This window comes from Lathamus discolor, chromosome 3 (genome assembly GCF_037157495.1).
Source record: "Lathamus discolor isolate bLatDis1 chromosome 3, bLatDis1.hap1, whole genome shotgun sequence".
Taxonomy (NCBI): Eukaryota; Metazoa; Chordata; class Aves; order Psittaciformes; family Psittacidae; genus Lathamus; species Lathamus discolor.
The window spans coordinates 109,920,321-109,942,971 of record NC_088886.1 but is presented as its reverse complement, the minus strand read 5'-3'; the positions used below and the strand labels follow the sequence as shown (position 1 = coordinate 109,942,971).

The window sequence follows — 22,651 nt, the reverse complement described above, 5'->3', positions numbered from 1 at the left end:
GGGAAGCATTCCCAGATGTTTTGGAGCAAGTACAATGCTGGGGTTTGGCCATATTTGACATCTAATTCAGTCTGCATGCTCATGGGATTGAAAAAGCAGTGTGCTGGCTACCCATGTTAGTGAGGTCTGGAGAGTTGTTATACGTATTGTCTTGGCCATAATAACCTTAGAAGTTATACTTTGTAGCTGGCTTGTAGTCACACACCCACACAAATCCTTTTGAGAAGGGAAAATATGAGGCTTTTTACTTTTTAAAAAATACATATTCTAGTACAGAGCACTTTCAGACTTTCCTAAGCTAAAATGTGCTAAATCCAGTTACACCAAGTAGGGTCATGGGGAATTTTATTTAAAAAAAAAAGAAAGTTCAGTGCTTATAAACCACTGCTGTTTCTTCAGCCTCATCATACAGTGCTGCTCAGTCCTTAATCCCTAGCCCCCATTTGCCTTCATACCAGGTTTTAAAGAGAAGAAAGTTTATGTCTGGTTTTAAAGCCAGGCCCAAGTGTGAGATCTCTATTGGATCACCCTTCTCAGAGAGAAATACTAAACACAGGAAAACTACTGCCCCAATGGCATTGTGCCTTCCACTCTTAAATTTCCATCCATGGAGCTAAATTAATAAAGTATAACTTTTGTCTTGCAGTTTTGTCCATATTTACATCAGGAGGGGGAAAAAAATACAAAATACTGTATTTCAATAGCAGTAAGTACTGGCATGCAAATGCATTTGCCCTGTCATAGTTGAAGCTTTTCTGATAAATGAAGACTCTCAAGTTGTTGTTGATCTGGCACTGTAAAGTCATATTGTCTGAGGTGGAGCACTACAGCTTAATAACTCTGCCAAAAGCTGTTAAAAAAGATGGCCATTTTTGTGCTTTGTAAGAGCTCAGCTTGATAGACGTACTTTTTTATTTCAAAGTGAATACTTCAAAATAGCAACAGATGAATGCCAGAACTTGCAGCTTATGTTATAACCCTTGCATTTCCCAAATGATCATAATTGTAAATTACAATTATTTAAAATCAGCTGAAACCAACAGGGGCTGTAACTCGCCGGATGCAAAGGGTTGATGTGGTTAAGGTTATGAACCTGCTGTAGCTGGATTTGCTGTTGATTTTTGTAATGCTGGTAGTGATTCCTCTTTGCTGAACTCTGAGCCAGCTCAGATAGAGGTTGTTTCCACCCTCACGGATGTGCCAAAGGTGTTTAGTTGCTGTAGCTCTTTCCTTGTGAGGTTATTAGCTGGTATGTAGCAATGAAACTCAACAGGCCAGTTTTGGGGCTGGCTATTACTCCCAAGTCTGATCTGCAGCTCTTTACCCCAGGTGTTCTTGCTGGTTTGCAGAACTGCATCATGGTACCCCAAAATTGCATCTGCCATCTCTGTTACATCAGCAATTTGCTGTCAGCCCTCAATGAATAAATCTCTGCAGCTGTGGCTGCTTGCTGTGCTTGGCTTCCCATGAAAACACCCTGTCCTGTAGCCAGAGCCGTTCTGAATTTGTATTTTGAAGGTTTTGTTGCTGATGTGAATTGCTTCCTCTTTAATGCTGCTCAGGAAAAGATGTGTTCTCAGTTGTTTGGGTCATACAAGCTATTTCTTCTCAAGCAGCCCTTTGTAAGCACTAAATGTGTGTGTCAGCCGAAATAGACTTACTCCTTTTCATCTTATAATGAAAATACTGTAACTTTATCCACTGCCTTGAATCGGAAATTAGCGACTGCTCAATGCTAATGAAGGGGTGTGGGGCATGGAATCCCTTTTAATGTGTTCAACACTAAATCTGCACAGGCCTTTGTATTCTGATCTTTAACATTTGCTGCAATCACCTTTGTGTGTAATGTTGGTTGAGTTGCTCTTGTGTTTCCCACCTTTAAAGTGTGAGAATATTTATAAAGTATTTCAGTATTCAGGTGTAAGATGATACTGTCACAAGTTTTAAAAGCATCCAGAAGAGAACAGTTGGTAGTTTATTTACCTTCGCATGTTCTGTTTGCATTCAGTGACCTCCTTATTTTTTCCTCTCTTTTTTTTCCTCTTCCCTTCTAGGTCTATAATTAGCAGAAGATTTTTCTGTATAGTTGGCACACTATACCTGTATCGGTGTATTACAATGTATGTGACTACACTCCCAGTACCTGGCATGCATTTCAAGTGTTCTCCAAAGGTAAACTTTTTCTGGCTGTCTTTCCATATTTTAATCTGTATGTTTTCCCCTTGTCCTGCTGTTACCACAAATATGAGCAACACTTCCTCAGTAATTGTTACTAATTTGAAAATACCAGTTTGGCATGATGGAGTAATCCGCCTGCAGATCTTCGTCTTCACTCTTGGTGAAGGTGTTGATGGTTGCTTTGGGGCAGTGCAGGTGTTCCCACCCTTTTCAAAGTACTAATCTATGCCATTTCTGTAGCCCTTTCAACTAATTTGCACAGTCAGTGTGTGCAATCTGTGGAGGTGCATGTGTGAATCATTTATTTCTAAACACTTCAGGGTGTCAAATCCAAGTATGATTTCAATTTGAAAATGGCCCAAGGAGACTTCTCTAAGGCTGGTAAAACTGTCTCCTTTGTAGCTGTCTGTCCCTATATATGTTTTTTGCAATTGTGTTAGCACAAGGACTTGCCACCTCCTCCCCAATCTAGCACTGACTCCCGTTTGTTAGGCTTGCAAAAGCCGTGGCTGAAACTAAGCTACTACAGCAGAGGTGCTTAGGCAAGACTCTACTGTAGTCAGCCTTGAAGGGTAATTCACATGCTCAGGGTGGAGATGGGACAGGGATCGTGTTGTTGCATCCATCTCATTATATGTAAACATTAGTTTAACTGTGGTCCTTACTGCAATGTGCTGTTTGTAGTAGGGAAATCCAGTCTAATACAGACTGGACTTCTAGAGTAGGGGGCAAGTTACATGTAGTAGACACAAGTGCTCTTTCTCCATACCAGTTTGTCTCCCTGCCCCTCCTGGAGTTGTTTGTCCTATAGCTTGATTTAAACAGGAGAAAGAGGGGGAAAAAAGGAACTATCTGCTCCACACTAACTATACACACAGTTCAACAGTTTTGTGTGCACAGCCAGGAGTTAGATGACAGGTAGCAAAATCACTGATTTAGAGGTAGTAAAATACTGATTCAACTTGGTACACCTGCTGTTGCTGTTTTGGTAAGGGTTGCTGGTATGTACAAAGCCAAAATGCCTCAGTTCCTCAGGAAATAAAGCCAATGAATGTACTACACCAGTTGTCTGACACGGCAGGGTGTTTGCCAAGCCTCCTGTGGCTTTTTGAGAGACTGAGGTCTTTTGCAAAGAGAAGCAAGTGAGAGAGGAGTCAACATAGTATTTTGTCAGTCAGCCATTACGAAATTAAAGAAAACATGGGTATTTAGGTGTTGAAGTGAGTAAATCTGCCGTTTTTTGAAATTTACAGCATTGATACATCTGTCTCATTACTCCTTTACAAGTAAAGGCAACCCTATGTTGTGCACTTCTGTTGACCCAGTAAAATTAAGGATTAGCTGGGCTTTCTTGAAAGCTATAAATACACTGGTGGGAAAAGAATAACCTCTCAACACCTTATGAGTTATATATGATTGTGAGGAGTAGGCTCTGAGGAGCATTTTAATGTTGTGTAAGGAACTGCTAGCAGGAAATGTTAAATTGCTGCAAAGACCCTGTTTAAGTCCATCAGAAATTAATGATTTCCACCTCTTAAAGCAAGACCGAGCTTTAAAAGAAAAGAACATGCCTGTAACAGCCAGCTAGGTGACTCTGTGTTTCCTTCTGACTGTTAAATGGTTAGCATGGATTTTAAAACTTCATCAAATGACGTAAGGTTGCAGCATGTGTAATCCCATGCGTTGATCTTTTAGCCCTGCTCCTTTGAGCTCAGGTGGTTCCTGCTTCCCATTGGGTCCCAGAGGTGCTCAGTATGTCCTGGCTGTGCTTGTCCCATGATGTACATTTTCTTTGTAGATTTGTTTAACATTTGGGCTTGGTTTTGAGCTGAGAGCAGCAAAAGCAAAGTTTTGGGAGAGTACCAGCTGCCCTTTGGTCAGCTGGGAGGAGAGAGAGAGAGGCATCTTCACCAGAAGGACTTGGTTTACTTTGATTTAGCTGTCCTAAGGCACATTGAAGTTTTTTCAGAAATACCCCAGTGAGGGTATACTTGCCATGGGTTGGAGTTGGGTCTGAGCAAATCCATCAGGTATACAGGAACGTACCTATTGTTCATACGCACTGTGTGAGATAAAGCCAGTGCAGACTCATAGAATCATAGAATAGTTACGGTTGGAAAGGACCTTAAGATCATCTAGTTCCAACCCCGTTGCCGTGGGCAGGGACACCTCACACTAAACCATGTCACCCAAGGCTCTGTCCAGCCCGGCCTTGAACACCGCCAGGGATGGAGCATTCACAACTTCCCTGGGCAACCCATTCCAGTGCCTCACCACCATCACAGTAAAGAACTTCCTCCTTATATCCAATCTAAACTTCTCCTGTTTAAGTTTTAACCCGTTACCCCTTGTCCTATCACTACAGTTCCTGATGAAGAGTCCCTCCCCAGCATCCTTATAGGCCCCCTTCAGATACTGGAAGGCTGCTATGAGGTCTCCACGCAGCCTTCTCTTCCCCAGGCTGAACAGCCCCAACTTTCTCAGCCTGTCTTCATATGGGAGGTGCTCCAGTCCCCTGATCATCCTCGTGGCCCTCCTCTGGACTTGTTCCAACAGTTCCATGTCCTTTGTATGTTGAGGACTCCAGAACTGCACACAATACTCCCAAGTTTTGTACACCAAATTTTGGCACTCTCCTCTGACAAACACTATATATGTTTCTTTTGAAATGTGAAGTGGATGGAAACAATTTGAAGACTTTCCAAAGCAGAGTGGTGGGAGGCTTTAGAGTCTGGAATGAGATACTCACTTCTTCTGTGTGTTGGATCTAGGTTTTGGCAGCTGGCTGTACAGCTTGGGCAGTTCATCCTCTTTACGGTTGGATTATCATCTCTAGGGCCTGTGCTGTTACGAACAAGTTTCATTAAATTAAGCTTGATTTATTTTGGAGTGCATTGCCTCTTGAACAGAAGGAAAACCAGATGTTTAGAGAACATGACAAAATTATAGCTGTAGCTGGAAATACTTTTTAATTCCTTTTTATTGGTGAGGCTGGATTTTTGAGACTGTATTACAGAATTTGTAGGTTTTCCAAGAGTCATTATTCTAAACCCCACTGTATATATGTGAGTTTCATATATATATATATATATATATATATATATATATATATGCATGCCCATTGTATATCCCAGTGGAAGAATATAACAAATAAAACCAGATCTGAACCCGTTAGCTGTGCTTGGAGATTCCTGGTAGAGATATTTTTCCTGCACAGCCATGAACATTAGCAAAGGCTGCTGAGAAGACCTGGGAGCAAGGTTATGCCTTTACATAGTGTGAGCAATAAGTACTTATTAATGACAGACTGTGCTTTTATGTTTTACTCTTCTACCAGCTTTTTGGAGACTGGGAATCTCATCTGCGAAGGATAATGAAATTGATTGCTGGCGGTGGATTGTCAATCACAGGATCCCACAACATGTGCGGTGACTATCTGTACAGCGGTCACACCGTCATATTAACTCTTACATACTTATTTATCAAAGAGTGTAAGTTTGTTAATGTTCGTGTAGAATTTCGTGTTGTATAAGTCTTTGCTAATTCACAAATTATTGTTGTACTGATTGGAAAACACAATTAAGGTGAAAGTGCATGCTTTTCCAATTAAATAAAAGTAATAGTACTTCTAAGACATAGGGCTTACTGAAAAAGAAAACCTTGGAAGCAAAATACCATGTAGATGACTAAGTTAAGCATCTTATTAAAAAAAAAAAACAAAAAAAAACCAAAACCAACAACAACAAAAACCAAACAAAAAAACCCCAAAACAGAACAAAAATAATTTAGAATATAATTGAAACCTTCATTTCACCCTGCCTGATGAATGGTGTTTCAACTATGTGTTTCCTAGTGTCTCAAGACTCCAGATGAATGCTATGCTCAATGCAAGGTTGCTCATTTTGCAAGAGTCAAGCCTTAGGATATGCATTTATCTTTTATGAAAGGCAAAAGGAAAGGATTGCTGTCTATGTAGAATCAGTGCTGAAATAGAAATAAGTTAATTTTTACTGGCTAAGGTGTATCGTATATGTATTGGGCTTGTTTCTCAAAGATTTAATAATGTTTCTATTTCCCAAGGACCTGATTACCCCTGAGCACAACTTTAAGTTACACCTTAAGAGAATGATACTTATTTTGTGATCTCAGCATTCCTCCTTTTAATCTGAATGCAGTCATTGCACTACGCACCCAGGATTGCAGTCTGCATCCTCTGCTAATTACAGCAGTAGTCTTGCATGTCAATAACATCACATTTTGAAATAATCACTGCTTGTGCTTCTTTCCAGATTCCCCACGGCGACTCTGGTGGTATCACTGGCTTTGCTGGGCACTCAGCATGGTTGGGATGTTCTGCATCCTCCTTGCTCATGACCACTACACTGTGGACGTGGTGGTGGCTTACTACATCACTACAAGACTTTTCTGGTGGTATCACACAATGGCCAACCAGCAAGTGAGTTTCTCACAGTCTTTGGACCTGCGTGGCTCCACTCGCCATAGCATGGTGGTGGATGAATTTCTGCACTTTGAGACTTTCTGCAGGAGTAGGAGTGGACTCACCCATGTCTTGTGGAACATTCCTCTCTTCCCACTTCACGTTGGGTTTGCAGGAAATAAAAAGGCGTCATCAGCTGGGTTCATCTTGAGTTATGCCTGCAAAAATATCTGAAGGTCTTCCCACAGGCAGGCCTCTCTGCTTCTGCTGTGTAACCTCAGTTTTTGAAGTCCTTCTGAATCTGGGCCAGTTGGCCAGTTTTGTGATAGCAGAACAAACCGTTTAGATGTAGTGGGGTTTTTTTGTGCCTTGGTGTTTATTTTGGTTTTGTTTTGTTGAAGCCAGCTGGGTTTTCCTGGAATTCTGTGGTTTGTATACTTTAGTTAGATGGCACATCTCTTGAAGAATATTATGAGGCCTCACTACAAATAAACCAGTTTTCCAAAGTGTTTCCAAGTGGCAGTAAGATCCCTTGACCAAGAGATATGTTTTGCTTTTGCAGCAGAGAACAGGCTGTTCCTGTCCTAAGGCCCAAGTCTGGGAAGGCATGGAAAACAGGGTGATGAGGGAAATACTGAGAGCGAGGAGCGGCTTAGGAGGAGGCAGCACTTGATTTGTAATAATCAACCAGGGAGCAGTGGTAAATGATTCAGAGGTCATATGAAGAAGTCTAAATGAGGTCTCATGTCAGTTCTTACTTTCCTGCCAGTGAACTAGATCAGTAAGAAATGAGGTTACAGTGCTGAGGAATGTGAGAGAAAATGCACAAGTCTATTATCCATGGGAAAGACCTAATGAGATAAGAGAAACTCAGGTCTGTAACAGCAAATTGGTTTCCAAATATTTTCTGGAAAAAGATGCTTTGCTTATCTGTTGCCTATGCCTCCAGTTAATTATGTTTAAGAAAGACGCAGTATGATGGTAGGAAATTAATTAATAATATGATGGTGCAGAGTTTTAGATCATATCAAGGTCTTCTAGCTACTATGTCATATTATTCCAGTGGTTTTGATGCTACTTGAAGCAGTACACTACAGTCAGACCCTGTGGTACATTTTTACCACCAAATGCCTAATTGCAAGGAATGCCCTTTGATGCTCAGTTAGTTTGCGAACCACTGTGTTTGATACCAGTCTGTGCCCAGACTCTTGTAATCACCATCAGACTGACTTCTACCCTTTGCATTTGCTTCTGGGCTCTTTCAAAACAATGGTGCTAAGTGGCTGTACATCCAAGCTGGAAACAATTGAAGTCAGGATTGCCTTGAATGCTAATGAGGACTTGCTTCAGAAAAGCCCTTTGCCTTACTGTATGGAAATGTACCTGTTTTACTGCATGGTGTGACTTAGAAGATTGCTCAACATTGCTTCCCTAAGCTGCTGAGATGTTGGGAAATGCTGAACCCTGGATCCTTACCTGAGCACGTGTGATATTTTTTTTCCTGGTGCTGCTCCATTTGCAGGTGGCTGTGGCTTGTGTCTGACCTTAGAAGCCCACTAGGGCTAAAGTTAACTTATTTTACATGTGAGTTCATGACATGGAAAGAAAGCTTAGTATACAAGCCCCATGCTTGTGCTTTCTGGTGGGCTGATACAATGATTCCCTTTGAATATGTGCAGCTGGGTAGTTGGATAACTCCCTTGGTGCCTGCCCACTCCTTGTGTTTCAGCTATGGCTTGTGCATAGCTAGGAGAAATGAAAGGGTGGATTTGGGACCATTTGAGCGTATGTGGAGGGCAGGGCAGGGTTCATTACCTCCTCCAAATGGGTTGAGGCATGCATTGCTCATAGTTCTGTAGGCACACGGCTGGGCTCCAAAGATATGCTTGAGCATATTTCAGAGATAAATTCAGAGATACCTATGCAAACAGCTGTGCTTTGGGTTGGGTTGGGTTGGTGTTTTTTCATTCCCAAAAGAAAGAAGACCCCAATTCTTTGGGCTATTGATTCTTTTTTTATGGGACTATTGAACAGCTGAGGTCTTGGAAACAAGGGTGAGCCTCCCTTGTGAGCACAGGGAGGCTATGAAAAAGTAGCTTGGCTTCTCTTGGTCTTTGTCCATGCAGGTCTGTTTGAGGTGTGTGTCTAGATATTAAGAGATTTTTGGAAGCAGCTGTAAGCAGGACACCACTGATTAACTGATTGCAAGTGATGTGCAGTGAAATTGTACAAGTAAGTCGTGCTTTTTTGTAATTCTCTTTTTTCTGATTATCTTTGTGCAGGTGCTAAAAGAAGCTTCCCAAACTAACCTCCTTGCAAGGGTCTGGTGGTACAAGCCCTTCCAGTACTTTGAAAAGAATGTCCAAGGAATTGTACCTCGCTCCTACCACTGGCCCTTCCCCTGGCCGGTGCTGCACCGGGGCAGGCAGGTGAAATACAGCCGCCTGGTGAATGACACATAACAGCATGTCAACAGACAAAATGGGGGGGGGAAAGGACCTGTCCCAAGTGCTAAGAACTCCATATGAGAAGATGCCATAAAAAAAAATCAACTGCTCCCTAACCCTTTCTTTCAACGGTTCCCTTGACTTAACCTATTCAGTTACCTGGTAAGCACTGTGATCTTTTTTTCTTTCCAAAGGATCTGCGTTGGACAACAATAAAGAAAATTTAACTTATCATGCACTGTTACACATTTCTTGTTAATAGATTTGGGATTTACATTTGCCCATCACCATGTTCCTTTGTATATGATGCGACGGCATAAATGAAAGCTTTTATATCATAAGTTCTGGTCTTTCCAGTCACATCTGGAAATAAAGCATATTATTTTCTTGGGAAAACATACTTTTCATATCTCTTGCCCCAAAGATTGGGCTGTAAGCCATTTTCTAGCAAATGACTATGTGAAGGTTTCTAAATACCTGCCTTGGGTAAAATCAAGAAATCTTTCTACCTGTTGCACCACGCTATGAATAAGGTGATAGACACAGGAAGGTTTGGTAATCTTGATTTTGTAGAATCTGCAGTGACTGTGTCAAAAAGTGCAAAAAAAAAAAAAAAAAAAGAAAAAAAAAAGTTGTAAAGTGGTTTTCTAAGTATTTCCTAACTTTATTTTTCAAAATGTGTATGAAAATTAAATTTAAAAAGATTTTTACATGTCAGAGGATAGAGAGTTAAAATTTAAAGAAAATGCTTCTTGGGAGAGAGAGATTTGTCTATGTTTCTAGTGCCTTTCTTGTCTTGATTGTATGGTCAGTAGGCAGTCTTAAATGTTTTTATTTAATATAAAGTATTCCATGAAAGCAGAATTATATATACTGTATAATTACTAATTTTTGCATTTATAGCTAAATTAAACTGGAAATTTGCTTATAATGTTGAAAATGCCATGTATAGGGGAAAAAAACAAATGAAAAGGGTCCGATCTTGCTCACACATTGTGGGCAGGTCACGCTAAAAGGTATCACTTTATTGTCTACTTGGTAGCTGTATTTTAAAAAGAAAAACAGCCATGAATTCCGTTTTTTTAAGAACTTTACAAATGATCACTGAGTGAACTACAAATGGTTTCTCCATCCCGTATTGAAATGTTGTTGAAAAACAACAAAGATACTCTATTTCTTTAAAATATTTGTGCAGAAACTGCATGTAATTATAAGTTTCACTCCTACCATACATACTGTATGTCTGGGGAAGAATTCTATCCTAAACTTGCCAATGTGCAGAGCAAAATAGTTTTTTTTAAAGAATGAAGAAGAGAAAATATATATATATAAATATATATATATCCATTCTGTATTTTACGTGAAGCAGAGTTATCTTCTGTAGGGTTTTTGTGTATTCACAAGGTGATATTTGTATTGTAAAACAACAATGGTGAAGGAAAATAAAGAGGCTTTTGAAAAATGTAGTTTCCTTTATCTTTTTAATATTAAGTTTAAATTGAAAGCTGGGTTTATTCTTCCAAACCTTGCCTTTAATTTTATGTGTTATTGCACTGTAGGCCATCAAATTTGGACTGTATGGAAACTGCATTGGTTTTGAATTGCTGTTCGTGTTGGGCAAAACAGTGCCTTATCTGAAATAAATGCTATGCAATAGATTCTGATCGTGTGGGAGCCGGGAGCAGATGGGAGAAGCCTTCCTGGGAGCCATCACCAGGGCTTGAAAAATCTACTGTGAAACTGCTGGGACGGAGCACATCGCAGGGTAAACATCCATGACTGCAGGATCTACTGGTCCTGTCACTTAAATGACAGAAAGGAAAAAAAAGAAGTGAAAGTGCCAGTTTTTTGGAGGGGGGATGGTTTTATCTCCACTTCTTTGCACTGTTCCTCAGTCTTGGCCAAAAACTTCCTTAGAGAATTTATGGGGTGTTAGTTCTGCTGCTTTGTCTTGCTGTTGCTTGGGATGCTGAACAAGACTAACCAATTTCTTATCAGTTCTCTTTCTCCCTGGGAGGGAGGGGCCATGCTTCTTGGCAAAACCCTTTGCAGCAGTATTTGCAGAGCTGCCTGCAAATTCCAGGGATCAGCTCTGCACACTTTACCTTCAGTTGATGGTATTATCTTGGCAACTCTATGGTTGAAAATAGATTTAAAATAGAAAGCAAACCCCCCCAAGAGAGAATTCACGCTCCCAGAAGTAAATGAGCTAGTAGATTTTTCAAGACCTGGCATCACGCACATCAAAACCATTGACATAAGTAAATGTATGGATATATGCACATGATATTAAATGGAATCTGCTGAATTCTGCATTGTAGTGTCTGACTTACTGCATGACTTACTTGCTAAACGTGGTTTCATGTTTTTCCACAGCAGAGCTGTGCTTTCGTAAAGCATGCTATCTTGAGAAATAACTGGGCAAGCAGGGACATGGAGCTCAGCAGTGTGGCATTGCTCTGGGTGCTGCCTGGTCTGGAGGAGGGGACCAAAGCAATACATGAGACAAAACTGTTGCGCATCAGTGTTAACTCCAGACTGCGTGGTGCTTGTGCTGCCTTGATTTGGTCCCCTGTGAGTATCTGCTCGCCAGCACCAGCTTTTTAAGATGGGTAATGGCTTGTGATGGCACCAATGCTGCAGGGATCGGTGTGTGGAGTGCAACTGCTCATTGTTTAGGATGGTGCTAATGGTTGGGGATCTCAAATTTCCCACCGCTGAGCACTTCAGCGGCATTTTGTGCAAGCCACTCAGGTGTGGTACACGTACAGTGATTCTTCAGCCTTTGCTTTCTGGAAGAGCGTAGCCATGGGTGGTGGAGGTCTTCTGGAGGCTTTGAACACCCATGCTTGCCTTTGAACTTTGTGTTTCTGGAGTGAGATCATTGGGCAACTTCCAGGGGTAATCCTATTTCCAGTTAGAGTCTGAACCACCACATATATCATTCACTGCACTGGTGCATGGGTGCATAGCATGCATCTACCTTGGTAAGTGAAGCTTGTGCTGTTTGGGCGCACATGGACCTTCGCTATTGATCCCCATCAGAGAAGTGAGCGTGGCAGATTTGGGCCAGTGTAGAGCAAGAAGTCAATAAAAAGAGCTGAAGTCTGGTGGTGTGCTGCCTTGATCAAAGCAAACAGCTAATGGCTTTTTCCACATTGTGCCAGAAAAGCCTCCTTCTCTTGATGTTGTAATTGAACATCGAATTGTTTCGTTTGAGGTCATTTGTAGGATGATAGGAGCCTGTTTTGTGTGTGGAGGGATAAACCTTACCATGTCCTGTGCAGATTCCAGGAGGCTGAAGTTTGAAAGAGGGACCTCCACCAGAGAATGATGGAAAATGAAAGCTTGAGATAGAGGAGGACCTTGCAACTGTCTTGGGTCCTGGACAAACAGAAACGAAGACTTTTGCAAGAAAGGTGGACTTTGATGTTGCTGAGATCCACCTCAGTTTAGCTTTTAGTCCTTCCAGATGGAGAAAGTTTTAAGACCCTTAACCTACAAGGGTGGGAAGTTTTTGAGGAGCGCAAGCTAAGCGAGGGTAATGATCCCTTTGATTTTCTGTACTCTGAAAAGATTAATTTATCCCTATCAACCTCCCCCCTCCTGCATTTATTCAGGGACAGCTCAGTGCCCTTTGGCTTATCCTTGTTCTGGTGCTGGAGTATCAGAGTGCTCCCCTAAGAGAAGCCACCACAGGTTCCTGTTTTGGCAACTTCTACTATCAAATTCAGCAGGTACTGGAAGCAGACGTTTTCTGGAAGGATTTATGGCTGGTTTTGACCATTTCATAAGGACTCTTTCCACAACCGTGTGCCCGAAATAGAGATGAACACTTTGCGTCATATGCAGCATAGTGTTCCCATGCATCTCCTGTAACCTGGCAGGAATACACATTTTCCCTGTAGAAAATTAACATGAATTTTCTAGCACTGGTGCATCTTAATGTAATTTATGTCACTGGTTATTTGTGTATGCCGTAGGCTTGGCAGGGAATGCTGGTGAGCACCAAGATTTGGCCATGACACTCTGCTCATCCCATGTGCAGCCTTGTTTAAATAGTAAGCATGTTGCTAGCGAAGTTTGGGAGGAGGTGGGAACCCCTCAGCTTGACTGCAGGTGGTTTTCAGCAGCAGTGTCTCAGCCCTGCTAGTTACTCTTGCTGGCAGACGGTTGGCATGTAGGCATAGGTGGGCATAGAGCAGCCCACCTTGTTCATTTTATGCCTGATTTTTGCCCAGAAAAAGCCAGTGGGAGTTACTTTGGAAAGGATCTGCCCAATTCTGCATTGCTCTTTTTCAGTCTCTGGGCCCAGGGAGTAAGAAGGTTTTCTGTATCTTGTGCCAGAGCTCTTCTGCTTTGCACATGCTGCTTGGCTCTTCCTCGGCTCTTCCTCTGAGCGATGTTTTCCCCATGCTCTCCCACATCCCAGGTAAGTGCTGTGCCTGTGGGGCTGATGCTGTGTGTGTTTGAGCAAAACATCCATCCTGGGACTGGCTGTGATAAATGCAGCTTTGGATGTGAATGAAGTTAATGAAACCAGAGCATTTCCAACAAATACTTCTAAATGTGTCCTGCTGCCAATTGATCTTGTTGCAGGTTGGGGAAAGGGGGAATGGGTTAGCTTAGGGGAATGTGCAGGGCCAGGAAATGGTGGTCTGAAGCCAAAGTTGGCTGCTGTAGTCTTTCTTCTGATATCTCCTACAGTCCTGAGCACTGAAAGTGCTGCCAGTTTAAACTTAGAAATCTCTGAAACAATTTTGCTCTCAAAAGACCTCTGTCAGAACAATGTCTCTCTTGAACACTCCTCACTGGTTACGAGGATGATCCTCCAGGTATTACCATAGGGTCCAGCTGCTTCAGAGTTGGTTCCATCCCCTTTAACATGATGGGGACAACTTGCTGCAAGAGCTTTCCTGCAGGGTACCTTCACCCCCTGGAAGGGTCAAAGTGATTCATTCAAGCTCTGCTTTTGCCCATGTAATGTTTTAATGCATCTCCCTCCCCAGGCTTTGCAGAGCATCTGCAGTGACAAAGGGTCTGTCCTTTAGATCCATTTATGATGCACTGGGTGACTTTGGCCAGCATACTCCCTGACTCTAATAATTGCTTCTGCTCAGGCTTCTCCATTGGTTGCCTGCAGCTGCAACACACACCCATCACAGTGTAGAATTTCATAACTGCTGATTTTCATTTTCCCTGGGAGAAAGATGCTGCCAGACAAGTTATTTGAGCAACACTCTGGGGTTTTTGGTTCATTTCAGCTTCTTGTAGGCAGAGCAGGCTGGGTGCGATGAGTCTGAGCTGCAAGCCTTGAGTGCAAAGTGAGGATTTGCATTTGCAATGTTGGCCGAGGCAGCCCTCTGCCGGGTGAGTGAGCCCACATGGTGGCTTTTTTGTTCCTTTTCCACTTAATGTTTTATAGTGTTAAAGAGAGCGCAGTAGGCAAAGAGCTCAGGACATCACCTGTTTCCCTGCACTGCTGTCTCCCCCTTGGCTAGAAGATGCAGGGCTCTACCTTCCAGCAGTGAAAGATGCTCTGGTTCATTATTTTTAGCCCATCAGTGTACTTCCATGCTTTGCCTGCATTTTGCCGGGTGACTGAAACATACCTTCCCATTGCATCTGGCAGCCGGCTTACTTTTTGGTAAATCCACGATTACCTTTTTTTTTGTCAGAGACTCTGATACTTGCTTCAGTGCCCTCCTTGTCATTTGGTTTGTACTGCTGGTCAGGGAAATGGAAACGCGGTGCTTTTCCACATCTGTCCATTTCTACCCCATATTCTTCCCATGGAAGGAATGACTGACCCGTGCTTTGTCACATGGCCTCTTCACGAGGTCATTCTGCTCTTTAGCCTGGGGAAACCTCAGCCAGGCTAGGGGAGCAGTAGGGGAGGCACTTCAGCTTTGAAAGCAGTAACGTTATGTATGAGACAAGGAATGTCTGTTTGGCCTTTAGCTGATGCTTCAGGTGATTGATGGCAAAATGGTTTTCATTTGTGGTGAAGCTTTAACCCATTGGATTTAATCTGTGAATAGATTTAAGGCATATGATCTGGGCAACTTTTTGGTGTTCCCATGTCTGAACATTAATCAGCAGTAAGACAGCAGCAGACCATTGCCAGGACTTGGTTGTCCGGAAGGGTAGAAGGTCCTTACTCATACCACATCCCAGGACAGGATTTTAGTAATGTTTGGTAGATAACCCTTTTGGGTCAGCTATTGCTGTGTGATGTGCACTTGACTTGAGTTCAGAAACTGTAATTGTTCCAGTTTTACTACCTTTGCAAAAGGCCTTCTCCCCATTCAGCCTGCCATTCCTAAACTTCCCATGCATGCTCCCAGCCGTGTTGTCCAGCAGGAAAATCACCATTTATCACCACAAATAGGTCTGATTCTGCTACCAGGAGCAGCTTTCAGCCATGCCATGGACCCATGGTGTTTCCGCAACATGGGATGCTCTCTCCCAGTAAGCTGCAAGTACCCGTATGCCACATCCCACAGAGCTGTTGGTGTCTTTCCTGGAAAATACCTTCACTGCCCCCAACAACTGTTTAGCACATGTGCAAGGCTAGTGCTTGAGGACAGACCTCAAGGGATGCCAGAGAGCCCAGTGCTGGGTCTGGAGCATGTTTTTGTTGTGCAGATCTTTATGGGCCTGCTCTTCTGGTTTCCTTTCTCTTTGGCACCACTTTTGTCCTCCTCTTGCTTTTCCACTGAAGTTTTAGGTGCTGCCTGTACCCACAGAAAGGGGCTCTGAGCCTCAGTGATGTGTTTAGAACTGGCTTTAGCCATGTTCCCTTGTGTCACTCAAGCCCAAGCTCAGACAGCTTCTGTGACCAGGCAAAAGTCATGTCCATGGCTGAAGCTCCTGTTGAACCCAATGGGATGAGCTCTCCCAGTGGGGGTGGCAGATTTGACTTTACCAGAAGAACTAGAGGTTTCATGAAGCCATTGAAGCCATTCACAAAACAAGTACTTGAAGAGCTGAGATCCTGGTGAAACTCCTCAATTTCTGCATTAGCCACTGGAAGCAGGAGATGTTCCAGAAGGAAATCGCTGACCCAAGTGTTGGGCAGCCAACCAGAGAGTTAGAGAGAGATCTGGTGCTACTGCTTGGTGCTTCTGGATCAGTCTGTGTGCCAGCCTGGTCGTGGGGTTGGACTCAAGCATGGCCACCGTGTTCATGTCGTGTTTGTGACTTCAGCCCTTCAGCCAACAGAGATATCTGCTGCTGCTTGGAGCAGGTGTGTGAGTGCTTTGACCAGGAAAGGTGGAGAAGAATATCCATGAATAGCTTCCTGATCACCCCCTGTTGTGTCCCTGCCAAAGCCTGAGCAGCTTTTTGCTGACAGCTCTGTGCAGACACGTTATCTTCTGCCATCGGTATCCTCCTGTGTCCACGTAAAAAGGACTTTGGCCATTCTTTATAAAATAAACAACATTATCTAAGAGGCCGCATAATTGCTTTCCCGTCCTCCCATCCAGGATCACAGCTTTGCTGAACATTGTGGGTCTGTACAAGTAACGTGCCCGTGTTGAGATGATGGTGGTTTCAATTTTCTGCTTAGGAAGCGAGTATTTAGCAAATAGGATTGAATCAAGGTTTCTGTCCTCCAAGTGACGAGGCCTGCAGCATGTCTGACCTCACTGGAGAATTGCTCACTGTTATGGGGTATTTGCAATGGCTTCCCAGGGCAAAAAAAGATTTGCACCCTAGAAACACACTGGGTCAATGCAGTGGCAGCAGATATCCTGCCGGAATTCTGGTTCTGTAGAAGGTGGTGCAGAATGTTCCAGTGTAATAAAGAAAAGCCTGGCAAAACAGTGCTCTTTCTTTGTTTGTTGATGTGCTCCAGCGGAGGCAAACAAAGCTTCATCCAGATTATGCAGCAGATCTGTCCTCTTCCCCGCTCCGTGTATGAGGTGAGTGATACCAGCAGGTAGGTCTCTTCTGGACTCCTTTTATAATGAGTTCAACAGAAAGGCAGTAGAATTGGTATGAATCTCCAGGAGGGCCTTTTGAAGATGTTCAAGAACCCCACACCTCATCCAGCAGATAGTTGTATGAGGCAGCGGGTGCTTCACCCCAGACATGGGGCTGCACTTACAGGTAGGAAATAAAGCTTCTGTTAAAATGCAAGAGAGCGTGAGTTTTTACTTCGGGCCATTATGAGATGTGTTTTGTCTGTCAACCAAAACTCACCTGGCAGCGGGCAAATGGGATGGTTGGGTTGCTGTCCCAGTGATGACAAGCCATGTCAGAAAAGCAGAGATGCTTTAGAGGAAGGTTTTGTTCTCCTCCTGTAGCAAAGGCAGCCGTTCCTTTAAGCCTCACTGCTTAAAGCATTACTTTTATTTACAATTTTTACAGATGAAGTATTTTCTTCTTGTTTGGCTTAGATAGGATATGGCAAATATCCCTGTTCCTGGTAGGGACAAATTGCCTCCTGTTGTGATTGCATCCTGCATTCCCAGTTGGCCCATGGAAACCTCATGCACCTCTGTGGGTTATCCAAAAATGCTTGTTCCAAGGAGCATTGCAGCTTTGAATGAATGTCTACCACTGGCCAAATTTAAGTGAAGCCACTCTGAGCCTCCATTTGGAAGGAGCTCAGACAAGAGCAAGTATGAAGGCTGGAACAAACTGCTGTAAGACCACTTGAAGGACCATGAAAATGAGAGGGGAGGAAGAGATAAACAGCCAGACTTTAGGCTATTTCTCTTGAGTGGGGTGGGCAACAGTGAAGCACCACAGATGGAGTGTTACATCCTTCCCCTTCACAGTCTGTGGGAAAGCCAGTGCTCTGATAAATTCAGGGTTGCAATGATGATGGAAAGAAAAGGAAGGAAAGCAAAGGGACAGAACAGATGAATAAGTACTCTGTTTACTTCAGAAACTTACTTATAGGTAAGTTTTCCATGGGAAGAGCACCTAGAAGACCCAGGGCATGTTGGAAGTCCTTGGTGTCCCACATGTACCTTCCCTCTTTATCTCTTTGGTGATTTTCCCCATCGCCATTCCTGCACACTGATGTTGGAAGACCTGGATGGAGGAATCCAGTTTCAGAAGGTTTGCTGAGAAGGTTGTGGTCTCCTATGCATTTATATGGTAAAAACTTTGTTTTGTATGGTCTTGGCTTTGATGGCTTTGACCAGGAAGTGAGGGGTTTATGCAGGCTGGTTTTGAAGTGAAATGTGGATGCTGGGGGAAAGCGTCAGTTCTCTGAAATGATCTGGGGTGGTGAGAAACTACAAAATAAGGGGCAGCAGGGGAAGCAAACGCATCCCTGGTTTGTATTTTTAAAGAACATTTACCTTTTTTTTCCTTTTTCTTTTTGATTTCTCCCCTAGAGGCTCACTTATGGATGTGCTTTGAATTCCCTTCCATAATTATTTGGAAGCACAACCTTTGCTGTATAAGGAAATGCACACTTGCAAACTGTTTACTGGGTTTCCTCTTCTCAGCTTTGCCTTACTGCGTCAGTGGATCCGTTATTCATGAGTGGCTTTAGAAGTTCTTTTTTCATGTAAGGGTACGTTAACAAAATATTTTATCTTTCTGCCTTTCCAAATGTATGAAATGATTTTTAGGACAGGAAAAATAGCATCGTTTTATCCTCTGAGATCTCCTTACATGGTTTACCCACAACGTTGTTCTAAACCCGCATTGTTTAATCCCACGGAGAGGATCCACAATCTCCTGAATGCTCCTTGTCAAATATTATCAAGTGATTAAAACCTTGTACCTGGTGTCATGTGAGAAATCAAGAGCATCCAGCATGAAGGTCAAGACCAGCTGAGTGTTTCCAGGAGTGGTCGGGTGGTAGCATGAAACCAAATAGGCCTGCAAGGGCTTTGCTGGCTTGTCCCATAGTTCTCTGCAGCATTTGCGTTATGTTGAGAATGAAAATGCTGTGCTGTTTGCAGCTCCTGGGTGTATCTGGAAGGGTACAAATTGCTGTTGAGTGATAGCAATGATGCGTAAAAGCCATTTTTTTAGTAGGATAAATATTATAAATAAAATACAACTTTCTTTGGTCTCAGCACAAAATGAGAAGGGGAGGAAGTTGGAAGACTCGCGGTCTTGGGGAAGATGATGATCTGTGCAAACCTTTTCTTATGAGAATATTGTCTTTGAGATATATCTTTCTCATATACATATATACATATATATATATATATGGCAATTTCACCTTGTGACGTTTTATGACTTGATACCAGCCCAGACTGATGCGTAGTCCCAGGCTACCCAGACAGTGCTGGAAAATTACCTCCCAAAGGAAATTTCCTGAGCCTGAGTGCATTTCACATATGCCTGCTTTCAAATCCCACATTTTCTCCCACCTCCAACATAGAATATAACTTCAGGGATGTCCTGGCCCCTCCAACCATGACTACTCTTGCTTCTTGGGCTCTGGTTTCCTTCCAGCCTGCATCTTGCAGAGTTGCTGATCTCAACAATCAGTGGTTGATGAGTAGGTCCATGGGCATCCTACCCCTGACAGGACAGCTTTTGCAGGGGGTTTTGTTTTCCAGGCGAGGTGCTCCAGTGTGGCTGCACTGGGGGTAAGCATCACGCCTCCAGTGGGACCACAGTCCTCCCTTGTGGAGGCTGTGCTGTAACCCTGTCTGAGGAGGTGGACGTGAGGGTGCAGATACCAGTAGGGATGGTTTCTCCTGAGAAGTGCTGGAAACCATGCCAGGACTTCTTTTGTGAGCCAGGTAATTGTTTCTCACTAGATTGGCAGGGGCTCTGAGGTGTTCCAGGGTACCTGTTGCACTGCCATATGATGACCTCTGTGTACTCAATAAACACTCTCCTGGATACCATCTTGGTAATTCACCTTCTCTGGAGACGCTGAGCTGTATTTCCACAAGAAGGAAGAAGTTCAGGGGGATTTACCAAGTCCTTAGTGCTTCAGCTGAAGTCTTTGCAGTCCAGGAAGTCCCTTTTCTGTACCAAAAATCTTGTTGCTTCTGCAGTCCTGAGCCAGGACGGATGGATGCGGTCATGCCACCCAGGGCAGATGGCGACCCGCAGCTCCCCATAACCTCATCGAGCAGCCTTTTTTAAAGGAAAAATGTTTCAGATATTCCCCAAAGCTTGTTCTGAGCTGCTACCAAGCTTCTTTTTCCTCTTCCAGCCCCAGCATCAGCTAGCTTGTGCTTTCTTGAGTTACAGAGCCATCGTGAGGTCTTTTCCTCAGTTCTTTGCATTTCATGGGGTGAGACTGGCAGGACACACTATCACTATACCAACTCCTTATAATTCAATTTCTTAAGTTTTCAAGACAATCCAGCAAATATAGCACCTTCAGGAAGAGCCCTTGCTTTTCCTGCCAATGCACAACTTATTTCTGGCTCGTTTCTGTCCCGGGAGGTCTCCCCTCACAGCAGTGTAATTGACTGCTCATGGCTTTGTCAAATGAGGCTCTTCAGTTACCTCTAGGGCCAATGCAGAATTTGGGGCTACCTTGCAGCCTGAGGCAGGGTATTCCCAGCAGCATAGAGGTGACCACTGGTATCTGACAACCCACAGGTTGTTTCTCCACCAGCGGCAAGGGCAAGCGCGTTCCTCCGGTGTTGCAGTGAGGAGATAAATCTTGCTTCTCCCCACAAGCCGGTCCAAAAATCACCGAGTCAAAAGGCGATACTGAATGTGACCTTGAAGCGATAACTCAGATTGCACGTGCTTGGCACTACCTGGAATATTAACCCTTGGATTAGGGTGCATGAAAGAAACAGTGATGAAAGACAAAGCCTGAACCTTCTGAGGTGTTTGCCTTTGGAAGCTGAGTGAGAGGGAAAATGTTGGAGGTGCTTCCAGCCTTAAATCCCACCATAATATATGTTTGGTGGGGGAAGCTAGTGTATTGCTAGTGGAGGCTTTCATCCCTCCTGCCAGCAAAGGCAAGCAGTTTCTCTCTGAGGAAATGTGATGGGTCCTGTCCTGTTCGGGAAGAGCAAACTGTCAAAACCCTTCAGATAAAGAATACTTTAGCAGCTGTTGAATTTATGGATGTTGCAACGCAAAGGGAATCAGATGGAAAAAGATGCTTTCCAATAAATAAACGTTTTAACAAATAAAAACACATTAGTAAGATATATTTTGCATCTCAAAATACAATCTTGTGTTGAAGTTCTTCCTCTAGTAGAGTTTGGCAACGCTGGGGACTAATCTCCTGTGAGGATTAGGAGTCTTGGCCCAACAGGAAGCAGCAGCTGTCACACGAGCTGCTCAAGCTGCTCCAGAGCTGATCAGTGCGATCCCAAAAAGGTTATTGTAGAGAGGTAGGCACAGTTCATAACTTAAAGCAAACACACTGGGGAAAAAAACCCCTATCATCTCCTTGTGCAGTATAAATTATTGATTCTTCTTATCTTGTGCAGTGCTTGACTCACAGGGCTATAACAGCAATAATTTTCAAGCTGCACTTTTCAGCTTGAAACAGGTCTCGAGCTGAAGAAGTTCCTCTCGACAGCGGGACGCAAGAGGGGTCTCAGGTAAGTTTGCATGAGATTTCACTCGAATTTCATAGGACTCATGTTCGCTTCTGTTAGTATTCCTTCGGCATTTTAGTCAGTTGGGAAAACAAAGCTGTAATAGTGCGTTGCGCAGGTGTGCTGAAGGCTGGTGCTGTAATGTCAGTTTTCTGGACAGGATGCGGTGTTTTGCAGCTGCCAGCGCCATGCTTTGAGAGTAGAAAGGGGAAGAAGGAAACCTGTAATGTTAGATTTGTAGCCACTAGAATATATTGGGGAAATTCGGCAATGATCATGACTGCTGTAGGTTACCATGGCAAAAGCAGTCAATAAGGAAGGTCACCTATAGCAAGCCTGGGTGCCCACTCAGCTCTCTTGTGATGTTCCATGTCGCAGCCTTTCCAAACCCATAAATGCTTATTTCAGCAGTTGTTTTCTGCAGGTTATCTGTTTCCACGGCAAATCACCTTCAGGGAATAGTCCAGGCATGAGCTTTAGCAAGCCCCATGCCAGACTCGCCATAAGGCAAATGTTACCTCCAAGAAGATTACAGGCTCTGCCTCACTCTTCCCTTTCTAATTACAAGTCCATCCTCTCCCATCTCTATTCCCATGACAGCTTGGCTCCAGCAGGGCCAATGCCGCAGCTGCAGCAGACTTATTGGGGTCATTTCCAAGTGAGTCAGGGGTATTCCCAAGGATGGAGACCCCTGACCTGCCCTAAGCAGGGAACCAGTCCTTTGGGGCAGATGATATGTGGTTAGTCACAGGCAGAGAAATGGGATCTGCAGTAAGTTTTATCTACTGACACCTCTAAAAACACTTGGAAATGTCCAAAGTTATTTTAAAGGCTTACTTCTACCTTGTACAGATGCTTACAAGAAGGGCAAAAGACACATCTTTGCTACAAGTGCCACTTCCCACCAGGCAAGACTGAAGCCCTTGGTGTGAGCCTTGGTTGCCAGAGCAGGACAAATCAGAGGTCACCAGAGCTTTTGTCAGAGGAGAAAATAGCGTATTTTACCACAGCCATGTTTTGAATAATGTTTCTTGTTAATCTTTAACCCCAAATAAACCTCCGTTCTAGGAGGAAGAACAATA

At 43.5% G+C, this 22,651-nt stretch overlaps 1 protein-coding gene across 7 annotated transcripts in view; it reads left to right on the top strand.

The window, feature by feature from the left end:
- The window catches only part of SGMS1 (sphingomyelin synthase 1), a 101,580-nt gene extending 90,209 nt beyond the window's left edge, over positions 1 to 11,371 (top strand). For all 7 annotated transcript variants that reach the window (XM_065671127.1, XM_065671130.1, XM_065671126.1 and 4 more), the window contains 4 exons: positions 2,055 to 2,172; positions 5,516 to 5,669; positions 6,468 to 6,634; positions 8,899 to 11,371. In XM_065671127.1, the coding sequence (XP_065527199.1) occupies positions 2,055 to 2,172; positions 5,516 to 5,669; positions 6,468 to 6,634; positions 8,899 to 9,078 (619 nt within the window). In that variant the 3' untranslated portion in view covers positions 9,079 to 11,371. The remainder of the gene's footprint in view (positions 1 to 2,054; positions 2,173 to 5,515; positions 5,670 to 6,467; positions 6,635 to 8,898) is intronic.
- The last annotated feature ends 11,280 nt before the right edge of the window (positions 11,372 to 22,651 follow it).